Consider the following 21730-nt stretch of genomic DNA (forward strand, 5'->3'; position numbering starts at 1 on the left):
AGTCTGCGTGCTTCACAAAGAATCAAAGAAATTTTTTAATGTTTTTCAGGGAAAATTTAAAAAAACCAGAACTATATTCTCAGATCCATAAACATGAGAGATAATATGAACTCAAAGCTACTTTAGTAGTCTATATAAAACTTCCTTTTCTTTTAAGAAAAGTATAATTAATTTTTTATAGTCCACTACACTTAATGTTCCTAACCACGTATACATCCTGTTGCTAAAAATAAGCTTTTAACCCTCCAGTCTCTGAACATCACAGACCACCAGGACTACCCAGTCCGAGAGAGATGAGAAAGGACGGATATTCCTAGAGAGATAATAATGGGACTTTGTTAAAAAATCAGGGAATGTGGGAGTTTATCCTTCCTTAAAATTTCAATGTTTAGCTCAGTATTTTAAAGCTGCTGAAAATAAAATAAAGCTCACACTGATAGAAATAAAAAAGTAACAGACGGAGTTAAGAAACTGGCTATGCTGCAGTGTGATTTCGATATGATTTTTAACTTTTGTAATTATGACTCTATTCCCATGACATGAATGATAGTTGTAAATCAACTTTAGCAACTCTTGTCCCAAGACTGTATATTAGAAACCACTAGCTATGTTTCTGAAATAAGTTGTGGCTTTAAACATCCTAAGTAGAAACTTATGCATAAGACAGTGTTGGGAGAGTGGCTGCCACATTATTGTCTACCAGAAGTAAGTGAAGAAAAGTCTTTTGCTAGTACAATTAATGGTGGGGCCCTACTTTCATAGTTTTTGAGAACAGTTAACCTTGATTCCACTATAGTCTTCATCACCTTCTCTGTCATAAAAGATATTATAGTACTTGCCATCCTAATTCTCCCTGGCAATCTGTGGCAGGGTGTTGTTCAAGCAAGCCAGTCAATTTTTATTTTTGGCTTTCACTGTTATGAACTGTTATGAGAAGAACAGAAAGTGGAACCTTCCGTTAATCAACAAGTATCTACTGAATGCCTGGTATGAGATAGGCATCACGCCTTGTTTTGATAAGCAAAAAACAGATCCAGCCTCATTCTTTAGGAAGCCATGAGAATGATCAATACAACTGATATTGTCTCAAAAAGTAGATATAATATTATAAACTCAAATAAGTGTTATGAAAGAAAGCTGTACGGTTGTATTACAGAAGTAACAGGGGGACCTGACGGGGACCTGATGGAGTGTGGAAGATCAGGAAAGCCTTAACTGAGAAGCACAAATTTAACTAATTTTAGAAGCTGGGGTACAGCAGTGGTGACTAGAAAGAAAATGGAGCATTTTGAGATCTGAAAGGACTGCTAGAGTGTGGAGAGAAAGGGAAGCAGCGTGATGCAAGGGTGAAGGGGAAGGTAGGGACTAGACGCTGCAGCGTGTGCTAGCCCTGTTAAGGATTTGAGTTCTCTTCTAAGAGAAACAGGAAGCCATTGAAGGGTATTAGGCAGAGAGGATGGTTGGATGAAATTATAGATTACCTGCATTTTAATATGACAACTCTGGCTACAGTATGATAGGGAATGCAGGAAGAGAAAAGTAGATTCTGGGAAACCAGTTAGGAGTGTCTTGCCATTGATTAGGCAAATGATAAAAGTTGAACTGGTGATGGAGACTATAAGAAGTGGCTGGATTTGAGAGATACTTAAAAAGTAAGATTGTTAGATTTGGAGAAAGATTCGGTGAGCCAAGGAGGGAAAGGCTAAGACCCTCCCTTAGGTCAGGCTTTTTGAATTTGATGGATGGTAAGGGACATTCACCACACCAGGAAGCATGGGAATTCTAAGAAGATTTGAAAATATGAATGAATACACTGGATCAAACAAAATAAACCTGGGGAGCATTACACTTTGTAGACTACTAAACTAAGTGCTAACTCTCTGAATACGGTGATCTCAAGCTTTTCTCTTTTGCCACTTCAACTTCTGTTAATTTTAACAAGAGCAATGGTCTGATTCCAAGATCTGCACTTCCTTCAAATGTAGGTTTGGAATGTGGAAGAGTGGATTAAGATTTTATATCTTGAAATTTTGCTTAAGTCTTTTCTTAGAAGAATATGGACATTGATTAGGATCTCTTTCTCTCTGGTCTGTCCATGTTGTCATGGATGTTTTCCAAAGGATACTTATTGGTGGTGATTGTGATGGTGTCATTTAACTTGCGCCATTAAGTCACTATGGGGTATGAAGGAATTGCCAGCTTGCACAAAATGTTTGTTCATCATTTTGGATCATCAAAATGACTTCAGTTCTATCAAAAGTCACCTTTTGTTTTAAGCGCAAGAAAAGATAAAGGGGACAAAACATGGGTCCAAGATGAACCTTTTTTGAACAACCTGACTGATCTGACCAGGGACTGACTTCTTTTTCAGCACTGTGGCAGTAGATAGTAAGGTAATAGCAACTTTCTAAATCCAGATCTACTTGAACATTGTCAAATGTTTAAGACACAATTTAAGTTTTTCAAGAACACTGTCCCACTTGAAGATCCTGAGTGTAATCTAGTAAACATGGATGGATGTACATTTAATATCATGCTAATTTTATCTTGATATTTCAGCAAGTATCTGAATTATCTGGCTATCTTTGCATGAATTTTCATTTGCATATGAATGTTTCCATCAGAAATGTAATCAAATGCAAATTCAATTGGATTTGCATTAATAGCCTTTCGGCTTAAAAGGGAGGAAAATTCTGATTTTTCTGGATAGGCAAACTAAACTGCATCTAGATACACTATTGGTATTTGGAGAAGCAATTCACTCGCTAGATCAGATCTGGCCATACTATATTTCTATGTCAAGTGTGATAGGGACAAAAGATATCAAATCATGTGCTCTCATTAAGGATCATCTTTGTGGCCTGAGCATCGAATATATTGCCTAGAAATTAGTAGGCACTCAAGAATCATTTATGGAATGAATGTGGAATAAATTATGTCCTTAACACTGATCTTGGTGCAGAAGTCTTCTAGTAAAAGGAAGCATAAGACAAGACACCTACAGTTGAGCTAGGAACTCAGACCTACTATTCAAGTAACTGTAGAACAATTACATGATAAACTGTGTATTCGTGATCATAAATACTTGCAAGAGTTTGATAGGGCTCAGATGAGTATTCAAAAAGGGTTTTACGAAGAAACCCAAACATTTAAATCTATTTGCTCTATCAAGATTTTTTTTTCATGTGGTATAGATATGCTATTAGTTATATCTCTCAATATCTATAGTCACTTAAGTGGGCTAGAATCTAGCCTTCTATGAACCAGGTATGACCATCATGGATATAATGTGTTTTTGCCTAGTGTTGCTATGGATACTAGTAATATGTGGATTTTTCTGCCCAGTACCATGACATTCTCTTTTGCCTGGGATGGCTCCCCACTGTCCCTATTGCCAAACCTTATGGTACCCAAGGCAGCTGCCATGTTGTTGCATGATTCTGCTCCCCTAGTTACAGTGGATTAATCTGCACCTGAAGTGAAGCAATCTTAGCCCTCCATCCTCCAGGTCAAACCGTTGACTGGTCCAGTGGTAGCCAATTAATCCAACTGAGTTCAGTCAATCCCTTCCCCATGATTTTAGAACATGGTTCCAAAGAGATCACCAAGGCAGATTTATTTTTTCCCAGCGACTGCAGCTATAAGATGTAGAATGAAAGAACTGATAAATCTCATGTAGAATAAGAAGATTTATGAAGAGAGAAAATGAGCAGATATATAGAGAAAAGCAGAGGCAGAATGGCAAGTCCTGACAGTACTTTTCTAGCTACACTTGTTCCTGAGGCCAAGCAGCACCTGCGTCCTTCCAGAGAGCAGAAAAATTCCCGTTTCTACTTTAGGCTATGTTGTGTCTCAATCTCCTAGACTCCAAATCGCCCTGACTGTTACAATTCTAGAACAAATGATGGAATTAAATTTTTGTTACTCTCAAAATTGTTGGGTAGGATAATGTTTTGATTCTATTTGGAAGTCTGCATTTTTGGTCTTTACAAAGATTTTGTAATACTGTATAGTGGACTCAGAGATGAGGTAGAAAATCTGCTAGAAAGTTATAAAATTCCTCACTGCATTTTTCTAGTGTAAAATAAACCTTCTTTTCTTTTTTTTTCCTGTCTTTCTCTTCACTCCTTGGTATCTTTGGAAGAATTGCCAAAACACACTGACAAAGTATATTTGCATGGTATTTATGATCAAACCATAGCAAAAATTCACAAGAAACGTCAAATAATTTCTTCCCATACCTTCTCCAGAGATTTTGCATTTAGTCCTAAAATTTACCCTAGTGTCTTGCAAATATCTCAACCTTCCCTAAGGTCAGGTAAACTTTCCTCTATCCAAAAACAGAACTTCATTAATTAAAAATGTTTCCTCATAGCCAAGTGTATTTTAATATCGTTAGGGTAATTTCTAGGTCCCTTAAGTCAGAACAGCCTCAAATTTCTTGTAAATATGTTGGTCACGCTTACTAATGTTGCTAATACTTTCATATATACGCTTATGTCTATCTTAGATATTGATATTTTTGGATAATGATGAATATCAATATGGACTAACTTTTCAAGTTATTGCCTAAAAGCAAGCAATGTTAACATCTTTAAAGAAAACCTCTAAATAAAAGAGTTATATTGGTCTTCAAATCATTCAACTCCTGCTCTCCCCATAATTGACTTGTTTTAGGTATTTCTCAAAGATTCTTAATACTTTTACAAGTACTTATATTATGATGAGACCTTGATACTTATTGCTTCTCCTTTTCTGTTTCCTTCTCTTTAGTTTTATTCCCTCACCATTTATTTTCTTTATTTGTTACAAGCATGTGTTCATGTAGGAAGACAGGTGCTCTATTAACACTGGTCTATTACCCAGCATGTTTTTAACATTCACTTAAAAATTAAAGAAATATATTTGAATATTATGCTAAGCCATTTTAATAAACATCAACATGAATAAATAATTCTTTTGGAAAAGAAAATATCTTGGAGGGTCTAGAAGAGCTGAAGTAAGTATATGTAAAAGACTGAGTAGAATCATTCATCCATCCCTTTGTTTAATAACTGTTTATTGAGTGCCTACTAGCACCAGAGAGTGTACTTGGGGATAAGGGCACAAAGATATTGACTGAGAATTGTTTTCCTACTTCTATGATCCTCATATTTAGAGACAAGTACATAAAATGGTTGTTATTCTGCAGTATACAGACATATAAATACATGTGTATCAGGGGAATATAAATACATATATACACAGAGAGTCACACACAGAGACACACACACTTCCTCAGTCTAACATCGAAATTATGCATTTATCATATCATCTGCTTTTACTCACTTCAAATGTCAAGGCAAAGGGACCTGAAATCTAGGTAACTGTATTCATCATCTTTTTGAAAAATAGTCTCTTTCTCAACATTTTAGATGGTAAGAAAACACAGAAAATTATTTTTAATTTAGTCATTTGTATTAAATTTTTTAGTTTAAAGAAAGCCCATATTCAGCATTTGTTGAGGTACATAAATCCTCATGGCTACTTTGTTTAAAGTTGACTAATTAATGTATATAGGCATTTTATCATTAAAAATGCACGTATGCCCTTCTGTAGAAGGCTTCTGAAATACATACTGGCACCAAATATCTAAAAAAACCATGAGGGAAGATGATCTTTTTCTCATTACACAGCTACATGGGCAGCCCAGCAGAGCCTCCGACTGCTACAGAGGTGTGTGTAAAGCCAGGTCAAAAGTGACAAAGTTTTCTTCGCTTCCTGGGAATTAGTACAGCTTCTGGGCCAGTCTCTCCATACCTGCTCTGACATGGCTTTCTCCTGGGAGCACATATTCAGATGCCAGTGAGGGTTCCCAATGTGTAAGAGCTTCAGGAGAAAAAGTTCCAAAGGGATGGGAATCTGTAGTACTGTGCAGGATCAAATATCTCCCTAAACTGCAGGAAGCAGCCCAGTCAGGGACAGAGTCTAATTTTAAAATGAGATTTTTTTATTAGGGGATTCTGAATATCAGATTTAGAGACTACTAACCCTTAGACAGTTTTGATTGCTATGTATTGGTACAAAGACCACGCCTTTAAAACAAAAATTCCCGTTAGATAATATGTTTATCTTTCATATACCTGTGAAACCTAAAATTTTGGAATTGGTATATTACCAAAAAGACTCAGACTATTTTATTATATTTTAGAGAGGTTTATGAAGTATGGTATTTTTGTCCAGTAATTCAGTGCTCTTTCATATGCTTTCTGTAGAGACATACGACACCTAAGGATGCTCTAGGACAGTGGTTTTCAAAATGTGGTCCGCAGGCCAGCAGCATCGGTATTACCCGGGAACTTGTTCAAAATGCAAATTGTTGGGGTCCACCCTAAATGGATGGAATCAGCAATCTGTGTTTTAACAAGCCCTTTAGGGGATTCTGATACATGCCCAGTTAAAGAATCACTACTCTGGGAATTCAATTCTCTGTCTCCCCTGGCTAAATAAGGCATTCAGTAACGTGGTTTTGGGAAACAGCACAGAATTACTTCCATGTCAGGGAGCCTTTCTGATGATTTCAACCTGAGTTCATACCCTCCTTCTACAGAATATCATCTGCATATCTCAATTGTTGAATTTACCACATCACATTGTAATCTTTCATTTACATGCCCATGAGCTGATAGAGGCATGGAGGGTCTTATTCACCTTTGTTATCCCAGTGCCTAGGGCAGTGTCAGGCACACAGCTAATGCCCACTAATTGAATGATTAGACCAGGTTTAAAATTATTAGACTACTCATTTTGACTCAGCCACTTATGTTTTTTAATCTCAATATCTTCTTCTGTAAAATGAGCTAGTATATGCTTTCTAGGGAATCTTCGAAGTTTCAGAATTGCATCATTTCAATTAATTCTTTGCCCTAATCAATTTGCTTTTTTATTCACTGGCTAGGCCTAGAGAGTTTTATCTGTATTCTTTTCAATTAAAAACTCAAAGCAACACAGTTTTCTGATGGAGGACCCATATCCACAGATTAAGAAAAAATATTTCAGAGGTGCCTGGAAACCACAGACAATATCACAAGGAAAACAGTGCTTATTAAATATTTGCTGAATGAATGAAGGAGACACTCAAGAAGCTTGGGATATCAGTTATTTCTTGTGGGAACTCTTGCTGTGAAGTGGAGATAGCTGTTCCTAACTGCAAACAAAGCTCATAAAACCGCAGCATTCATTCGCCAGGAAGTAACAGGCTGTTCTCGGTGTACACTGATTATAGTCTGAAAATGACCCTCCTGTCTAACCTGCCAAGTGCTACTTCTGTCTTTCTCTCCTCAGAACGTATCTCTTTCTGTACTTTCTTTTTAGAAACTCATTGTATGAAATTAACTAAAAAAATTTAAAATGATAATATGCATGACAGATCTGACTGGAGGACAAAACTTCCAACATATAAAAATGTGACTGATCTTATGCACAAGAAGAAAATGACATGCTTTATAAGAGCAGGACTCTCTCCTTGTTAAGTATTTAGGTACTAACTGAATTATCTGATAAGCTGATCTTGCACAATCGATTAACACTATACATCCAACTCAACTCTTGCTGAGAAATACCTTATGATACAACTTGTATGGCTACTGTTACCCATAGAAGAAAGCTAGCTGTATTAAAAATTTTAACTTAAACTCCATATAAGAGCAATAAGAGGAATTGGAAGCTATAAACCAAGAAGACAACAAAGGTACAAAAACATTCTCACTCTTTTCTCCACTTTCTTCTATACTAATGATATGACACACAAAATTCATGCTTAAAGAGGCTTAACCGACTGCTAGCCTGCTAACCTTATCACTCCTGTTACCAATTTGGGGGACTTATACCTTGTATCATGGTGTTTCTGGCTCAAACAAGATTTTCAATCTAGGTCCAGATCTTTACCTGGGACTCAGTTGCTTCCAAGATACTGCCAAAGGATCCTGTTCACTTGAACAGAATTGGTGTTTATATGTGGTATTTCAGGCGGGGAATCCCTGACCACCCCCTTCCTATCCTGCTCATACTCAGAGATTATCTTAACACCTTTTGTGAGGTAGAAGCAGGATTGCCTACACAATTTGCCAGGCTCAGTGCAAAATGGTGGCAGTACAGCATCAAACCAAGGGCAAGGCCCTTCCAGTGCAGGCCCCTGTGTGACTGCAGGTCATACACCCAGGACCCTGGCCTTGGGTCTAGGATCATGAGGCAGGAGACCCGAGAACCTCCCCCTCCCATGGCAACTCACACAGCCCATGCTTTTTGTTTCCTTTGTTCACGCTTCCCAGTAAAATCTCATTAGAAGAAAGGGTAGGGTGGGTGGAGTCCAAAATTTCTAGTCTAATGTCCTCACTTAACAGACGATACAACTAAGGTACAGTAAAGCTAATGATTCATAGAACATTACACAAATAATTTCTGGTAGGGCTGGATGGGGAATTCATGTATCCTGACTCTTAACCCGTTACTCTTTACACTGTATCATAATGAGTCCATATGAGAGAAAGACAGAGAGAGAGACAACCCCATCTTTTTAGTTTTTCTTCTTGCCTAACTGATTGGATATAATTTGAATAGGTCCTAGATGTGCTGCAATGATTGCTCTGACATTGTAAGTAGCTCTGAACAACAACATTATAACACTGTAAAATTAATAGGGAGAAAGGCAATGTAAATGCCAACTTCAATGTAAATAAAATATCATATTTTAAACTTTTTTTCTCTATTTTTCTTTTCACGTCCTTGCTCTTCTGAATGCCATGCACTTGTTTTATTTTTTGACTGAGTGACCTGCACCTAAGGCTACTGGGGTAAAATGGAAAACATCACGGAAGTTCTTCAAATGCTCCACTCACGATGCCTATTTAAAATTTCCATTTAATGTTTAGGGATTGTATTTTTCTCATTCTATATTTCCTAATTTTAATCATGTTGCAAAAGGCACTCAATTCAAAACTAACTTTATGAAACATCTTGCAAAGGAAGAATTTATATTAATTACTATGGTTTTAGTAAATAAAAAAAATGTCTTAAGCTTAAGTTAGGACTAGAGACCAAGAAACACTTTATTCACGGTTCATTTTGCTTTCCCATTTCACATATTACTTGTTTATCCCCCCACATGCTTAATGATGTCCTCCTACATGAATTCCAGTTCTTCAGATTAAATGAAACTGTGTCATCTCTTGATAATATTCCATCCCTCACAGACCCTTCCAGCAGAGCCATTCCCACCTTCATCTGTCTTAACACGCAGAGCGACACACAGATGGGTCAACAAACTCCTTCATTCATACCCCCATTTCAAACCAGAGTGCCTATTTTATTAAGTTGTTCATCATTTCTTTGTTTATTCATTTATGCTTTGTTTCAACAAGCAACTTGCCTATCAACCATCGAGGCTGTATAAACACTGCACCTACCAAGGGGAAACATGGGGAAGAGCAAACTTAACCTGGACCCTCAAAAAGCCTCCAATCTGTAATTTTTTGAAATCTATGTCATCCATTTTCACCATCATGTCTTAGGACACAACCTATACAGCTCAAGTAAAATGACACTTATCCCATGCATATGTTCACCCCAGGCTGTCATTATTGTCATTCTGGGAAATTTCATTACTCAAAAGATAGTCCGTGTAGAATCCTGGCTGTGTGGTGCTCTAATCTTCTCTAGTCCAACAACAGGGATGGCCAGCCACCCCTTGGTATGGCTAACCCTGGGACAATGCCATCTCTCTGAGTGAAACTTGGAACTTTCACTCTATGATTTCAACCTATCGCCCCACCCCATCATTCAGTTCCTCATCCCCTGAAACAGGTACTTCATTGTGATAATCAGGCCCTGACAAGTCCCTCAGGCCATTTCACCCATTCTGATTTTGCTTGCCTCAGTTCACCTTGAAGCTGGAAATCACTTCCATCCCCACCCCTTGTTCTTGTGTCATTCTGGCCTTGCCAAACTAAAATCCAGCCCAATTTCTCTGTTCCTAGAATATAAAAAATGTTTAAAGTAATGTAAATAATTGAATAGCCTTATTTCTGTCTATGTTATCAAAATAGGATATTCTTTCATGATGATAATTGAATCTCCATACATTGTCCACAGCAATTACTCTAAATTTCCATTCCTGAAGATTCCAACCCTATTCCCATTCCCATACTGTCAACTAATGATATCTTTTCCTACTTACTTCAAAGAGTGCAATTTAAATGATGTGAATTCCATCAACTACCTAAAATTCAACAGAAATTTCTCTACAAGTCTCCCTTCTTCTTTTGATCTTATTGCTAAAAAAGATGTGTCTCTGCCCACAGCCAAGGCTACCATCCAAAGCTATTCCCTCACAACTCTTCTGATAACCTACTCCATCTTTCGCCTTGTCTCCTTTTACATTTTCAGCCATTTTCGCTGTCTCTCCTTTTGCACAGAGGCATGTTCAACAAGACTTTGTCCTGGAGAAAACCTTCTCTGAAACGTGCAGTCTCTTAAGTCACCTCCCTAATTTCATGTCTCTAATGTTTGACACTACTCTCTGTCAGAAACCCTCTGCAATACTGAAAACTTCTCAGTTGAACCTACATAGCTTTCTGTATTTCAAATAAAACATCTTAATCCATGTATTATTAAAATCATTACTGATAATAATAAAAATAGCTAGCAACAATTGAACATGTATTATGCCTAAAATTGTGCTAAACATTATACACACATTTCTTATTCATCTTCCATTGGTTTTTTTACCCAATTGAATGTAAGTCATTAATGACAGTGAGTGTTCACTATATCTTTCACGATGCCTAAAAAAATGCCTTGTACTTAGTAGGGTCTCCCAAATTGACTATGGATCTGAATAGCTAATAAAGCTATAATTGTAACTTTTGCCTTCATGTCATTGTGATTTTTGTCTTTCCTAATGGCATCATAAGACTTTGAATTCCTTAAGGATAGGACTATATCTTCTATTTCCTTTGTTGCTCGAACCTCAGTTCCAATTCAGCACACAACAAATACTATGAAAAGAACAAATGGAAATAGTTGAATGGGTGTTAACAAGTGACAAATATTATTTGTTTATTTGATTGTTATACAGGACAGAAGGAAAAAAAGATATGATTTCTGATGCTAGTCAGTGAACAAGTGAAGGAAAAATCTTTGAGAGCTTTCAACATCCTTATACACAAACATTATAAATACTACTAAATCCTCTTCTACATTTAAAAAAAAAGGTGCTAGATAAAGATGAAGAGAGATAGAAAACTAAGCTATTCTTTCTTAATCTTTCTATTTTAACTTCAAATGCAACCTCAGAGCAGTGAAAAGAAATGTGTCCTACAACTTGTCTGGGTAGTTTTCCAAGACGTCAAAGGAATTTAATTGGCCAAGGTTCTCAGAATCGACTGGTTAGTCCTTCCATTACAAATGTGTTAAATATTGTATTTTGGTATTCTAGAGAATTAATTAATTAATGAGGAGCCAGTACAAAGCCTGTACAAAGGGAGGAAATAGTTCAGAATGCATTTATTTCTTAATGAATAGAAATGGGTAAGCTTACTTGGAGATGCAAACAAACCAGAAAAATAACCGAGAGGGTGAGAATCTAGTATATGTTAGGCATTGTACTTGGTCCTTTAAAAATGATATACCATTTAATCGCTACGGTCAGACTCTGTAAACAGGGAATCATTATTTCCACTTTACCGATGTAGAATGAAGGCTTATTCTATACTCAAGTTCATGTAACTAGTAACTGGTAGAGACAAAATTCAAATGTAGTTTATCTGACTCCAGAATCTAGAGCATCCCAAAACAACTTTTGCCTTTTTATCTGTAAAAGCGTTTATATATTATTCCTAAAATATTGGAAGCATGTTTAACGACTGTTAGTTACAGTCAGTACAGTTAGTTCTTGGACAATAATTTTCTTGTGTTATATAAGATTAAGAACCGAGACCTCAACTGGCCTTACCCAGTTCCTAGATGTAAGGTGTTTTCCTCTTCCCAGCAAAGGAAGCAAAGATGCAGGTGGTTATTAATAGCCCTTTAAAACAAGAGTGCTAGATTGTTTAAGTAAAGGTAACTCTCACACAGTCAAAGAGGAAAACATTAGGGGCTTATTTAGGTCTTGATATGCACGTGGAAACACATTAATGCTAACGATCACCGTGCACCTAAGTTAGATCCTTGTTGCTACTAGCATGTTGGCAAACTCATGTTTATAATGCTCCCAAGTTTTTCCATTTCTCTAATCTTCTTAGAAAATACCTTTTAAAACACACTCTTAAAAATTCTACATAATAGGGGCTTCCCTGGTGGCGCAGTGGTTGAGAGTCCGCCTGCCGACGCAGGGGACACGGGTTCGTACCCCGGTCTGGGGAGATCCCACATGCCGCAGAGTGGCTGGGCCCGTGAGCCATGGCCACTGAGCCTGCGCGTCCGGAGCCTGTGCTCCGCAATGGGAGAGACCGCAACAGGGAGAGGTCCGTGTACCGCAAAAAAAAAAAAAAAAAATTCTACATAGTAATTTCATTCTGATTTTGAACCAGATTAATATCTGGAAGATGTAAAGTTCTTTGTGAAAAGGTGTTCTTTACGTGTTAAAGCATACATTTAAAAATTTTAAAACATTAAAACCAATATAGAAACATTAAATGCAATGTAGAAAGTTATTACTATAAATCAGGGCTTTCACTGCTTCATATGCTGTAGATCAATTTTGCTATGCTGCTAATCTAACTTTGCTGTAAAAAAGTAATGATAGTCTGTTTTTCTTTGCCTTTAACAAGTAGATTTCAGAGACTTAAAGCCTGGTTTCACTCTCTGAAGATACTGGACTTAATCCCCTTCACAGGGAACGTTTTCACCTATTGTGACTTCCTTTCTCAGAGTCCATTTCTTCTCCACCTAATATTCGTTCATTCATTCATTTGCTCATTCATTCATTCATTTTACCAGTCATAATGCATACCATGTGTGTTTACTGCTGTACTAGGCACTTTGAGGCAAACAGGGACTAGCCCTTTTATTAAAGCAAATATTTTGGGGGCACATACTAAGGTCATACTAATTTACCCCTATTTCATAGTTCAAGAAACTGCTTGTCTCCATGAAATTAACTAGGTGAAATATGTGCAAACAACATAAAGAGAAACAATTCAACATGCTAAAATTAGTGGTGTGCACCTGAGGGCTGTGGGATTTCAGACAAGGAAGAGATATATGTGGTTTGGGGGTGTTCAAGGATGGCCACATTAAGGAAATGGGAGGTGAGCTAGCCTTGAAGAACAGAAAGGTGGGTAGAATTTGGATAATTGGAGGAATGGGAGTGAGAGATTAGGGTCTCAAGGGATAGCATGGGCAGAGATTCAGAGGTTGGTATAGATGTGATTCTTTTTTGATATTACCAAGGGATTTGGTCTGACAAGAATGCAACACTGTTGGTATGAAATGGACGGCACTCAATACCTGTCTGAAGAATGTGGATTTTGTCTTATAGGTACTGAGGGACAGTTAAAATTCTAAGAAGGGAATTTGGACCATGAGAAAAGGGTTATAGGAAGAATGTGGACAGACTAAACAGGGGAGGACATGAAGGCTAGAGACCAGTCAAATGTAACTGAGTCTTCCTCATTTGGGGGATTGGAATAATGGGAGATGAAAATGTCTGATTGATTATTTCAGGTCTGCTGTCAAAAGTATGTCAACCCAGAAATGGGAAAGGAAAGTTCAAGTGCTGTTTGTCTCTCATTTCTACAAAAACTCTTTCTGACTCAGGACCATTCTAGGGTCTGTGGTGAGAAAGTGACCAAAATCCCATATCATTCCTGCCCTCAAATAGTTTACAATCTAGTGGAGAGAAACATACCTGCAGGTGACTATAATATGAGAGAGAATGACCCTCAAAAGAATGAGTGGTTAATCTTGAGTGGGAGACTGTCAGACGGCTTCCTGGTAGAGATGGCCTTTAGGAAGGTGTATGATGCTGTCAGGCTAAGAAAGAATGAGTGGTTTCTACAGATTTTAATTCAGCAGAATATACTAGGAAGGAGATACTTTTAGATTCTAAAAGACTACTCTATTCATTGATATGAACTTGGTTAAATTCTACTATGTAATAGATTTGTAGACTTGTGTAGGAAATTTAGAGGTCTTTTCCTTACTTTCAGTTAGGAATGAAATTTGTGTGTTGAATATCCAGAAATAATAGAGACATTTTGACTTCCCCTGACAACTCATTCCAGTTAATAACAACACTTTTTATCAGAAAATATGCTTAACCGGTTTAAAATTTATCTATTCCAACGTGTTTGTTCTGCTTTGATTAAAAAAGAAAAATGTATCTGATATTAAAGAATTCCATATTCATTCACTAATAAAAACATATTTGTTGAGCCCCTATTAATTTTAAGGCACTCTCATAGACAATGTGGTAGCCTAAAACCAATCTGTGTTCTCAGAGTTTGCAGTCTAATTTGGAAAAGACAATATATTAAGTTACAACACACTATAGCATCTACAGCAAGGTCAGCTGATTTGTTCTATAAGAGTTCGTTGGAGGAAGATATCACTATAGGTTGGGATGGCTGGAGAGGAAGGTCAAGCCAATAGCTTGACCTTGATCAGTAGGACCTATGTGGGGAGAAAAGATACTCCATTAATAAGCAACTTCAACCATTAAAGATGTCTTATTTCAATTCCACATGTTTTTAGCATCCAAAAAGATGCTAGGGATAAGAAGCAGTAAACTTATGGTTGGGAAGAAATATGTGTTATTCTCTAAAAGGCCAGAGTTCTAAGCTGAGGGTCACCAGTAAATTCCTAATTACCAAGTCCAATGTATTTGCTCAGCATTCTTTCAGTCGTAGTTATTTGAATCTTTTGATTCAATTGACCATTGTCTACTTTTGAAACTTTCTTTGTCTCCTGGATATTTAATTTTTTTCTCTCTTAATCTTTTTTCTTTTAATGAATTTGATTTTTCTCCTTACTCACCAGAAGCCCTGGCCTCAGCTTTCTACGTGTTTCAGTATATTTATTGTAAATGTCTTAGTCCCATGATGTTAAATACCATCTGACTATATTTGCATGACTCTCAAATCTTTATCTCTAGCCCTGACTTCCTGGGTTTCAATTCCTCATTTCCAATGAACACTCATATACATATATATGTGTATATATGTGTATATATATATACACATATATATATATGTATGTGTATATATATATATATATATATATATACACATTTATATAATTTTATATGAAAATACTTGTCTAAAGACAAGCTCAAGGTCTTCTCAAAATTGGATCCTTTTTCTGTTTATCTAGAAATAGCAAGTATTTGCCATGTTCTAAACATGCAGATGTGTAATCCTGAAGCCATTTTGATTCCATCACCCAGAGAATCAATTGGTTGTTAAGAAGTCATGTTACTAATTTCACCACTGTCGCCACCCGAGGACAGGCTTTTTGTCACGTCACACCTGAATAACTACAATGACTTCCAGTTGGTCTCTCAAAGTCTAGTTTTTCTTCACAGAAATCACGGTAGTATAACATGCCCCAAACTCTTTGGTTTGTTGCTTTACATTCTCCACTTACATTTAACTTACATGTCCAGCTTCATTTCCCATGAATTGCCTCCTAGGACCCCCTGATTCGGCCAAATCCTTTTACTTGCTATCCTCTGAATAGATATTACAATTTCTTTCCATGGCTTACACACTCCTGTTCTGCTAGAAGGACCTTCCTCACTCCTTCACGACTACTGAAAAGGAACTTAGTTCAAATTTCACCTCCTTCATGAAGCCTTTTCTGAATATTCACCCCATAGGATCGCTCATATTTCTGTAATTTGAAATAATTATAGTTCCTACTATTTGTTGCATATTTATCACATATTTTCACTTACTGCTTATTATTTTTTCTTGTGTGTTGGTCTCATCTTCCAAATTAAATAATAGCCATGTCTAAGATTTCCTGGCCCATCTTCTAGAACATGTGCACACGAAAGTGAATAGACAGAAGACACTCAATGAATACTTATTGATCTATTTATTGACTGAATACATATGAACTATAAGGAATAGTAAATAGTATGGGAAAAGGTGAATCTTAAGGCTATGTGAAGGAACATTCGAAATTGATTTTTAAATCTTCTGAATAGGAACCATTTTTATTAACCCCACTTTAGACCTTAAGTGTATAAAACAGCTAGTAAATTGTCACTTTGTGGAATAGCGACACTTTAAATGCCTATAAAGTTAATGAAATTAGAGTTTATTTATGCTTGAGGTTGAAATTTAACAATTGTCTTTAAAAGGAACATGAAGCCATTTTTGATCCTATGAGTTGGGACATTACAGAAAGTATCTAATTTGTGGTATCTCTTTATTATTGTGTTTTTATAAGAAGTTATTTTATCTTGTTTCTATTTTACACAGTGATGGTACCCCTACAACATAGAATATTAAAACTAGAAATATTTTTAACAAGCAACTAGTGTAATCTATTCATTTTTCAGATGTGGAAACTGAGTGCCAAGAAGGGCAATTGACTTGCCCAAGGTTGCAATCTAGTTATTGCCAGAGCTGTGGCTAAAAATCAGGATTATAGGTTCCTAATTCTATACCTTTTCCATAATCCCATATTGTACAGTTTCATTTTTGTACCTTAAATTGACATTATTCAAATGAAGGAAAATTTACAATAGTTTTCTATTATTTCTCTTATTTTATATCCAAGAATGTAAATTAGTGCGTGGTAAGTTATTAATAAGAGCATTCTAAATAGAAACACAGCATGAACAGTCTATTGTGATGTGTTTCGACATAAGGGAGATATGAATATCATCTTAATTATTTACATTTCTAAAACTTCATAAAGCTGTGACTTGTTTTCATTGGTGAGTTGAGTGGAAATAGTTATGTGATTTTTTTTTTTTTTTTTTTTTTGGCTTTTGCTTTAGAAGTTAACCTTATACTGGGCACTATGGTAATATTTTTGATGGTGGTATGAAGGATTGTTTGAAACACCAAAAATACTTAGCCTTATCCAGGAAAAGAGAGATAAACATAGTGAGTCAGTGTAAATTTGCACTAGTGACGTGAGAGGGTGTGAGAGGAGATGCTGTTCAGTTTTTGGAAAAGAACATGGAAGGTCACAATTGTCCTGAAACTCCATTCTACAGCAGTAGCAGAATAAAACAAAGCACCGCTTACTACCTTCCTACTGCAATTTCTTAGCTTCATTGAAAAGAAGTGAAATTGTCTATTCTTTATGCAACTTTTGCCTGGAAAATAGTATTTAGAGGAACTAGAAGGTACTGAGAAATAAAATGAAGATAGGATAAAAAGGAACTCAGATGATGAGTTTTTATGAGGAACATTCACAGAATTTTGGTTTGTCGTTCTGAAGAAACATTTTACAATCTAAATTACACCATATCGTTTGAATCTCAATGACTAATATCAAGGGGTGACTGGAAGAGGCATATTATATTACAATTTTCAAATTATATTTATGTAGTCTTTTAAAATAAAAATTACTACCAGAAATTTGCCCAACTCAGGCTTTGAAAAGATATTTTTAAAAATCCAGTTCAGTTTTCTTAACTTTCACAGGCAAATTAGGGTTTAAGAATAAAAGATATATTTGCTGAATAAAATACCAAAACAGAGAATTCTGATTTGAAACAAAACAAGAGAATTGTAAAGTCTGACTTAATTGTTAAATCACAGACATACAAATGGATGGGTCAGTGTTTCTGTCCCTGACTCACTAAATCCACATGACGCAGGACAAACATGACCTTGGCGTGGTAAACTTACTTACCTGTACCATTGTTAACTGTGGTCTGGATCGTGGCTTCCGGCCCCATAGTGTCATAGTCTTCCTTCATTTCTTCTGTGGGGGAAGATTATCTTTAGCATTTGAAAATTGTAGAAAGGCTTACTATACTAAGCATGCCTACCACAGGAACAAGGAAGATTCTTTTAAAGGAAACAGAGAAAAGGCTTGTTGTAAACCTCTAAACAATAGCTTTGTTCAGGCAACTGAATGAATCCAATAGTGCTAGCTGCACAAGAACTTATTTACTTTAAGCATTACTGCAAGCTGTGAAAAACAGAGGTGCTTATTTGGGGCAAACGAAAGGCTTTTCTTCTAGTGGCAGTTCTAGTGACAAACAGGGGGAAAGATATTATTTTTTCAATAAGAGTCAAAAGCAACTAAGTATTTGTGCTGACGAAGAGGCACACTGGCTGCTATGCCTCTGGTAACACTGGATTATCAGAGACAAGTCAGAATTTCTTATTTTGTTTTCATGCTTTTTTTCCCTCCTTGGAGTAGCTATGATGGTGCTAATCTATGCAAGCGAAATTTTAAAGAACCTAATTCTACATACCAAAACTTGAAATGCCCAGTTTATAAAACAAGCGTCCCAGAGGTACTGAAAACACCTGTTTCACTGTTTTATATAAACTTCTAAAACATATTTTCCTTATTCCTTTCCCTACCACTCCATAAATATCTTTCTTCCTTACCGTTAATTCCCCAGTAGGGGAATCATAGTCATTTTCTGAGGAAAAACATAGCTATAAGAACAGCTCAATGTTCTGATGAAGATGAAAATATGTAACACTGAAGTTGAAGACCTATAGATGATAAAAGGTCATCTTCTAAAATTGTAATATTTTAAAATGGGAAGAGTCTGGAAAGTAGGAGAACTCTCAGATTTTCTGCCTACCAAACTGTAGAATATGTGAAGTCAGAGAAGGACAGCTGACAGTTAAAAATCCTTCAAGAAAGTAAATTAAACATGGACTTTTAAATTTTTTATTTTTACAATAACAATACTAATGAGAACCAAACATGATCCAGGATGAATATCTCTCTGTGATAATCATTTTGTTTAAAACAAGAGAAACTTTATAAATAGGACTCTGTGAATTCCCAAATTTATCCTGACCATTTTTGCTTATCACATTCTAGTCATAATTATTTGGTAGAAAAACAGATTCTAGCAAATGTTACAACAAAATTAAAATATATGTTTTTCAAGTAGTATCCTGCAGCATATCTGTTTATGGCATCAGAACTGAAAAATTATGAGCCTCTTAAGGTAAAGTACACGGATATAAATAGATGCTAATTTAATGCCACTGGGCATAATACTAGTCAGATAATTTGAATGATATTTGTTTAAATTCTACGACCACTTTAAATTCATTCTTGGCCCTGGACTTCTCCCTTATTTAAGGAATATTTTCACTGGGGCATTTTGCATAAAACATTTAGGAGTTCAATATACAGCAAAACTTTATTGTCAATTATAATAACTGATTGGTTAGAAGGCTCCCTCATCTGATATTTTTATTAGTCTCTGCAAGGAATTAAATTAAGGTATTTCTGAGAAGTTCAGTACTAGATATAAATATAACTTTTGTGTCTTTCTTCCTCGCTCCTCTCATGTGATTTCTGGTAGCCAAGAGTCAGAAGAATCATAAGTTTTCCATCTGAGAGATCAAGTCACTGAGGGGAAAACAGTTAACAGCATTTTTTTTTTTTTTTTTTTGCATAATAGTGGTAATGTTCAAGATTTCTGCTGCACTTCCTTCCTCATTGTCATTTTCTTATGAAAACGTAAAGAGAAGTTACAGGAGGTAGTTGCTTCCCAAATTATTAAATGCTGCGTATTCACATGTGTAGTTGGCACTTAGTAATACTTTAGCTATAACCCTCTTTTACCAAAGATTGTGCAACTGAGATGGTGTCACTTTCACCCAGAATGTACTTTGCTTCAATTTACTGAGCATCAAGCTTTTTCTTTTTTGAACATCAACCTCAGGTATGTATTTTAAATACTATGCCTATGCCTATTTAATTAAGCTTCACATGAATCCGTATTCAGAAGGACATCATAACGTGGGTTAGGAGTATCCCCCCTGAACTAAAGGCAATCCTGGCTGTCTTTCTGCCTCATGCCTAACCTTAAACATTTTTTTCCCAAGACACCTCTGACTCAGCATACTGTGTCTAAAACCACATAGTATATTTGTTTTTAAAACACTTGTAAAAGTTTGCATTTTCCAGTCACCCTTGGGATGAAGGTTTATAAAAATAAAGAGCACTTTCTTCCTCGAGATGAAGAATCCTTGAATAAGCAGAAAGAGGCCAAGATGCAGGTGATTTATTTAAGTCTGTGTCAATGATAATGATGTCATGGTTTCCAGCACACTGTGTCCACCCCATTGTGGGACGAAAGAATGTCAAGGACAATTCTAAACACAAAACTTTGATTGTGCTGGAACCGGAAAGGCACAGTAAGAACTCCACTGCGCTCTTCAGTGGAAAACCTGCATCCTGCAGACAAACTACAGAAAGCATGGGAGAGAGAGCAAAAGAGAGGGGGCTTATCTCAGAGTAAAGCTATGTGCTGAGGTATGATGGTAGACAGCCAGGCACCAGGGATAAAACACTACTAAATAAAACAGCACCAGAATTAGAATTATTGTCTATATTGTATGTTTTGAACAATAAATAAGAAAAATATTTTATCAGAAGAAAAATGTGTTATCTAAGAGTCAGGATAAACAATGAGTAGCTTTTTAAGACCAATTTCTTTTCATTAGACATCAAGGCACCACATCAGAGCACTTTTGGAACAATAAAAAAAAAGAACAATAAATCATTACTAATCATTAGAACCAGACAGGTAATAGCTGGGTAACTTTCTTGGTCCAAATAGCCAAATGAGATTAGGGATTTACATTTTATTTAATTATTGTGACTCCAGAATGCTAGTTTATTTACCATAAAGGTAAGAGCGAAGAACAGCCTGTTCATTTGTATCACAGGCACCATTAACTACAGGTGATAACAGGGTCTGTAATGCATTCGTATGGATTATTGTATATTAAAACATTTGGAATTATGATCCATGACCAACACAAAAAGCTGCCATGATCACAGACTACTACAGCTTGACATGGCTGTTCTGGCCCTTTTTCAACTACTGATCTTAATTTTTTTAAATTAAACTTTTTTTTTTTCCAGAAGTTTGGAGCTGTACATTTGTTATATCGTTAATAATTATTCCTTTAAGGGTGGAAATTCTAGTAATTGATCCTTACCCTTGATTTCTAGATATTAAAATTTAAAGCATCAGAACATTCATTCTTATAGCCCTGCATATCTAGTTCATTAACAAATATGAATAGCTAACACCAGCTCATTTAAATAGTATGTCTTACATGAGTTCTCGCCACACTCTGTTTCTGTCACACTGCTCCTAAGAATCATTGGCTCTTATTATACATGTAAATGGCTATCATAAAAATAAAAATTTCATTTAAGATTGTTAATGACTTCTGCAGCAGTCAGACTTCCTTTAATGATCATCCTCTGCCCCTAATTAAACGTATTTATCTTTCAAGCATCTTTGGCTGAGTTCTCCCTCATAGTTGAAAATCTAAAACCTTAAGTCTTAATGGATATAACGATACATGTTTATGTGTGGGACTGCTGAGATTCAAGAAACCTTCACCGAAAGCAAAATTGGAAACAGAAAGAGTACAAAACTTGGCACAGTATGTTAGGAAAACGAAAAACAAATACACTACACCCAAACTGCCATCAGTCTTTTTTTTTCTTTTTTTCACATTTAATGTTCTTTAGTAGTGGAAGTACTTTTATTATCCTCCTTCCAGTA

The 21730-nt window shown here is 36.1% G+C and overlaps 1 protein-coding gene across 3 annotated transcripts in view; it reads right to left on the reverse strand.

Moving 5' to 3' along the window:
- ZEB2 (zinc finger E-box binding homeobox 2) overlaps window positions 1-21730 on the reverse strand; it is a 129493-nt gene that overhangs the window by 17783 nt on the left and 89980 nt on the right. For 2 of the 3 annotated variants that reach the window (XM_082841458.1, XM_082841456.1), the window contains exon 4: window positions 17854-17925. The exons of the other annotated variant lie outside the window; for it this stretch is intronic. In XM_082841458.1, coding sequence (XP_082697584.1) covers window positions 17854-17925 — 72 coding nt within the window. The remainder of the gene's footprint in view (window positions 1-17853; window positions 17926-21730) is intronic. 3 annotated transcript variants of the gene reach the window in all.

The sequence above is a fragment of the Leucopleurus acutus genome (assembly GCF_964270905.1).
Source record: "Leucopleurus acutus genome assembly, chromosome: 6".
Classification (NCBI taxonomy): Eukaryota; Metazoa; Chordata; class Mammalia; order Artiodactyla; family Delphinidae; genus Leucopleurus; species Leucopleurus acutus.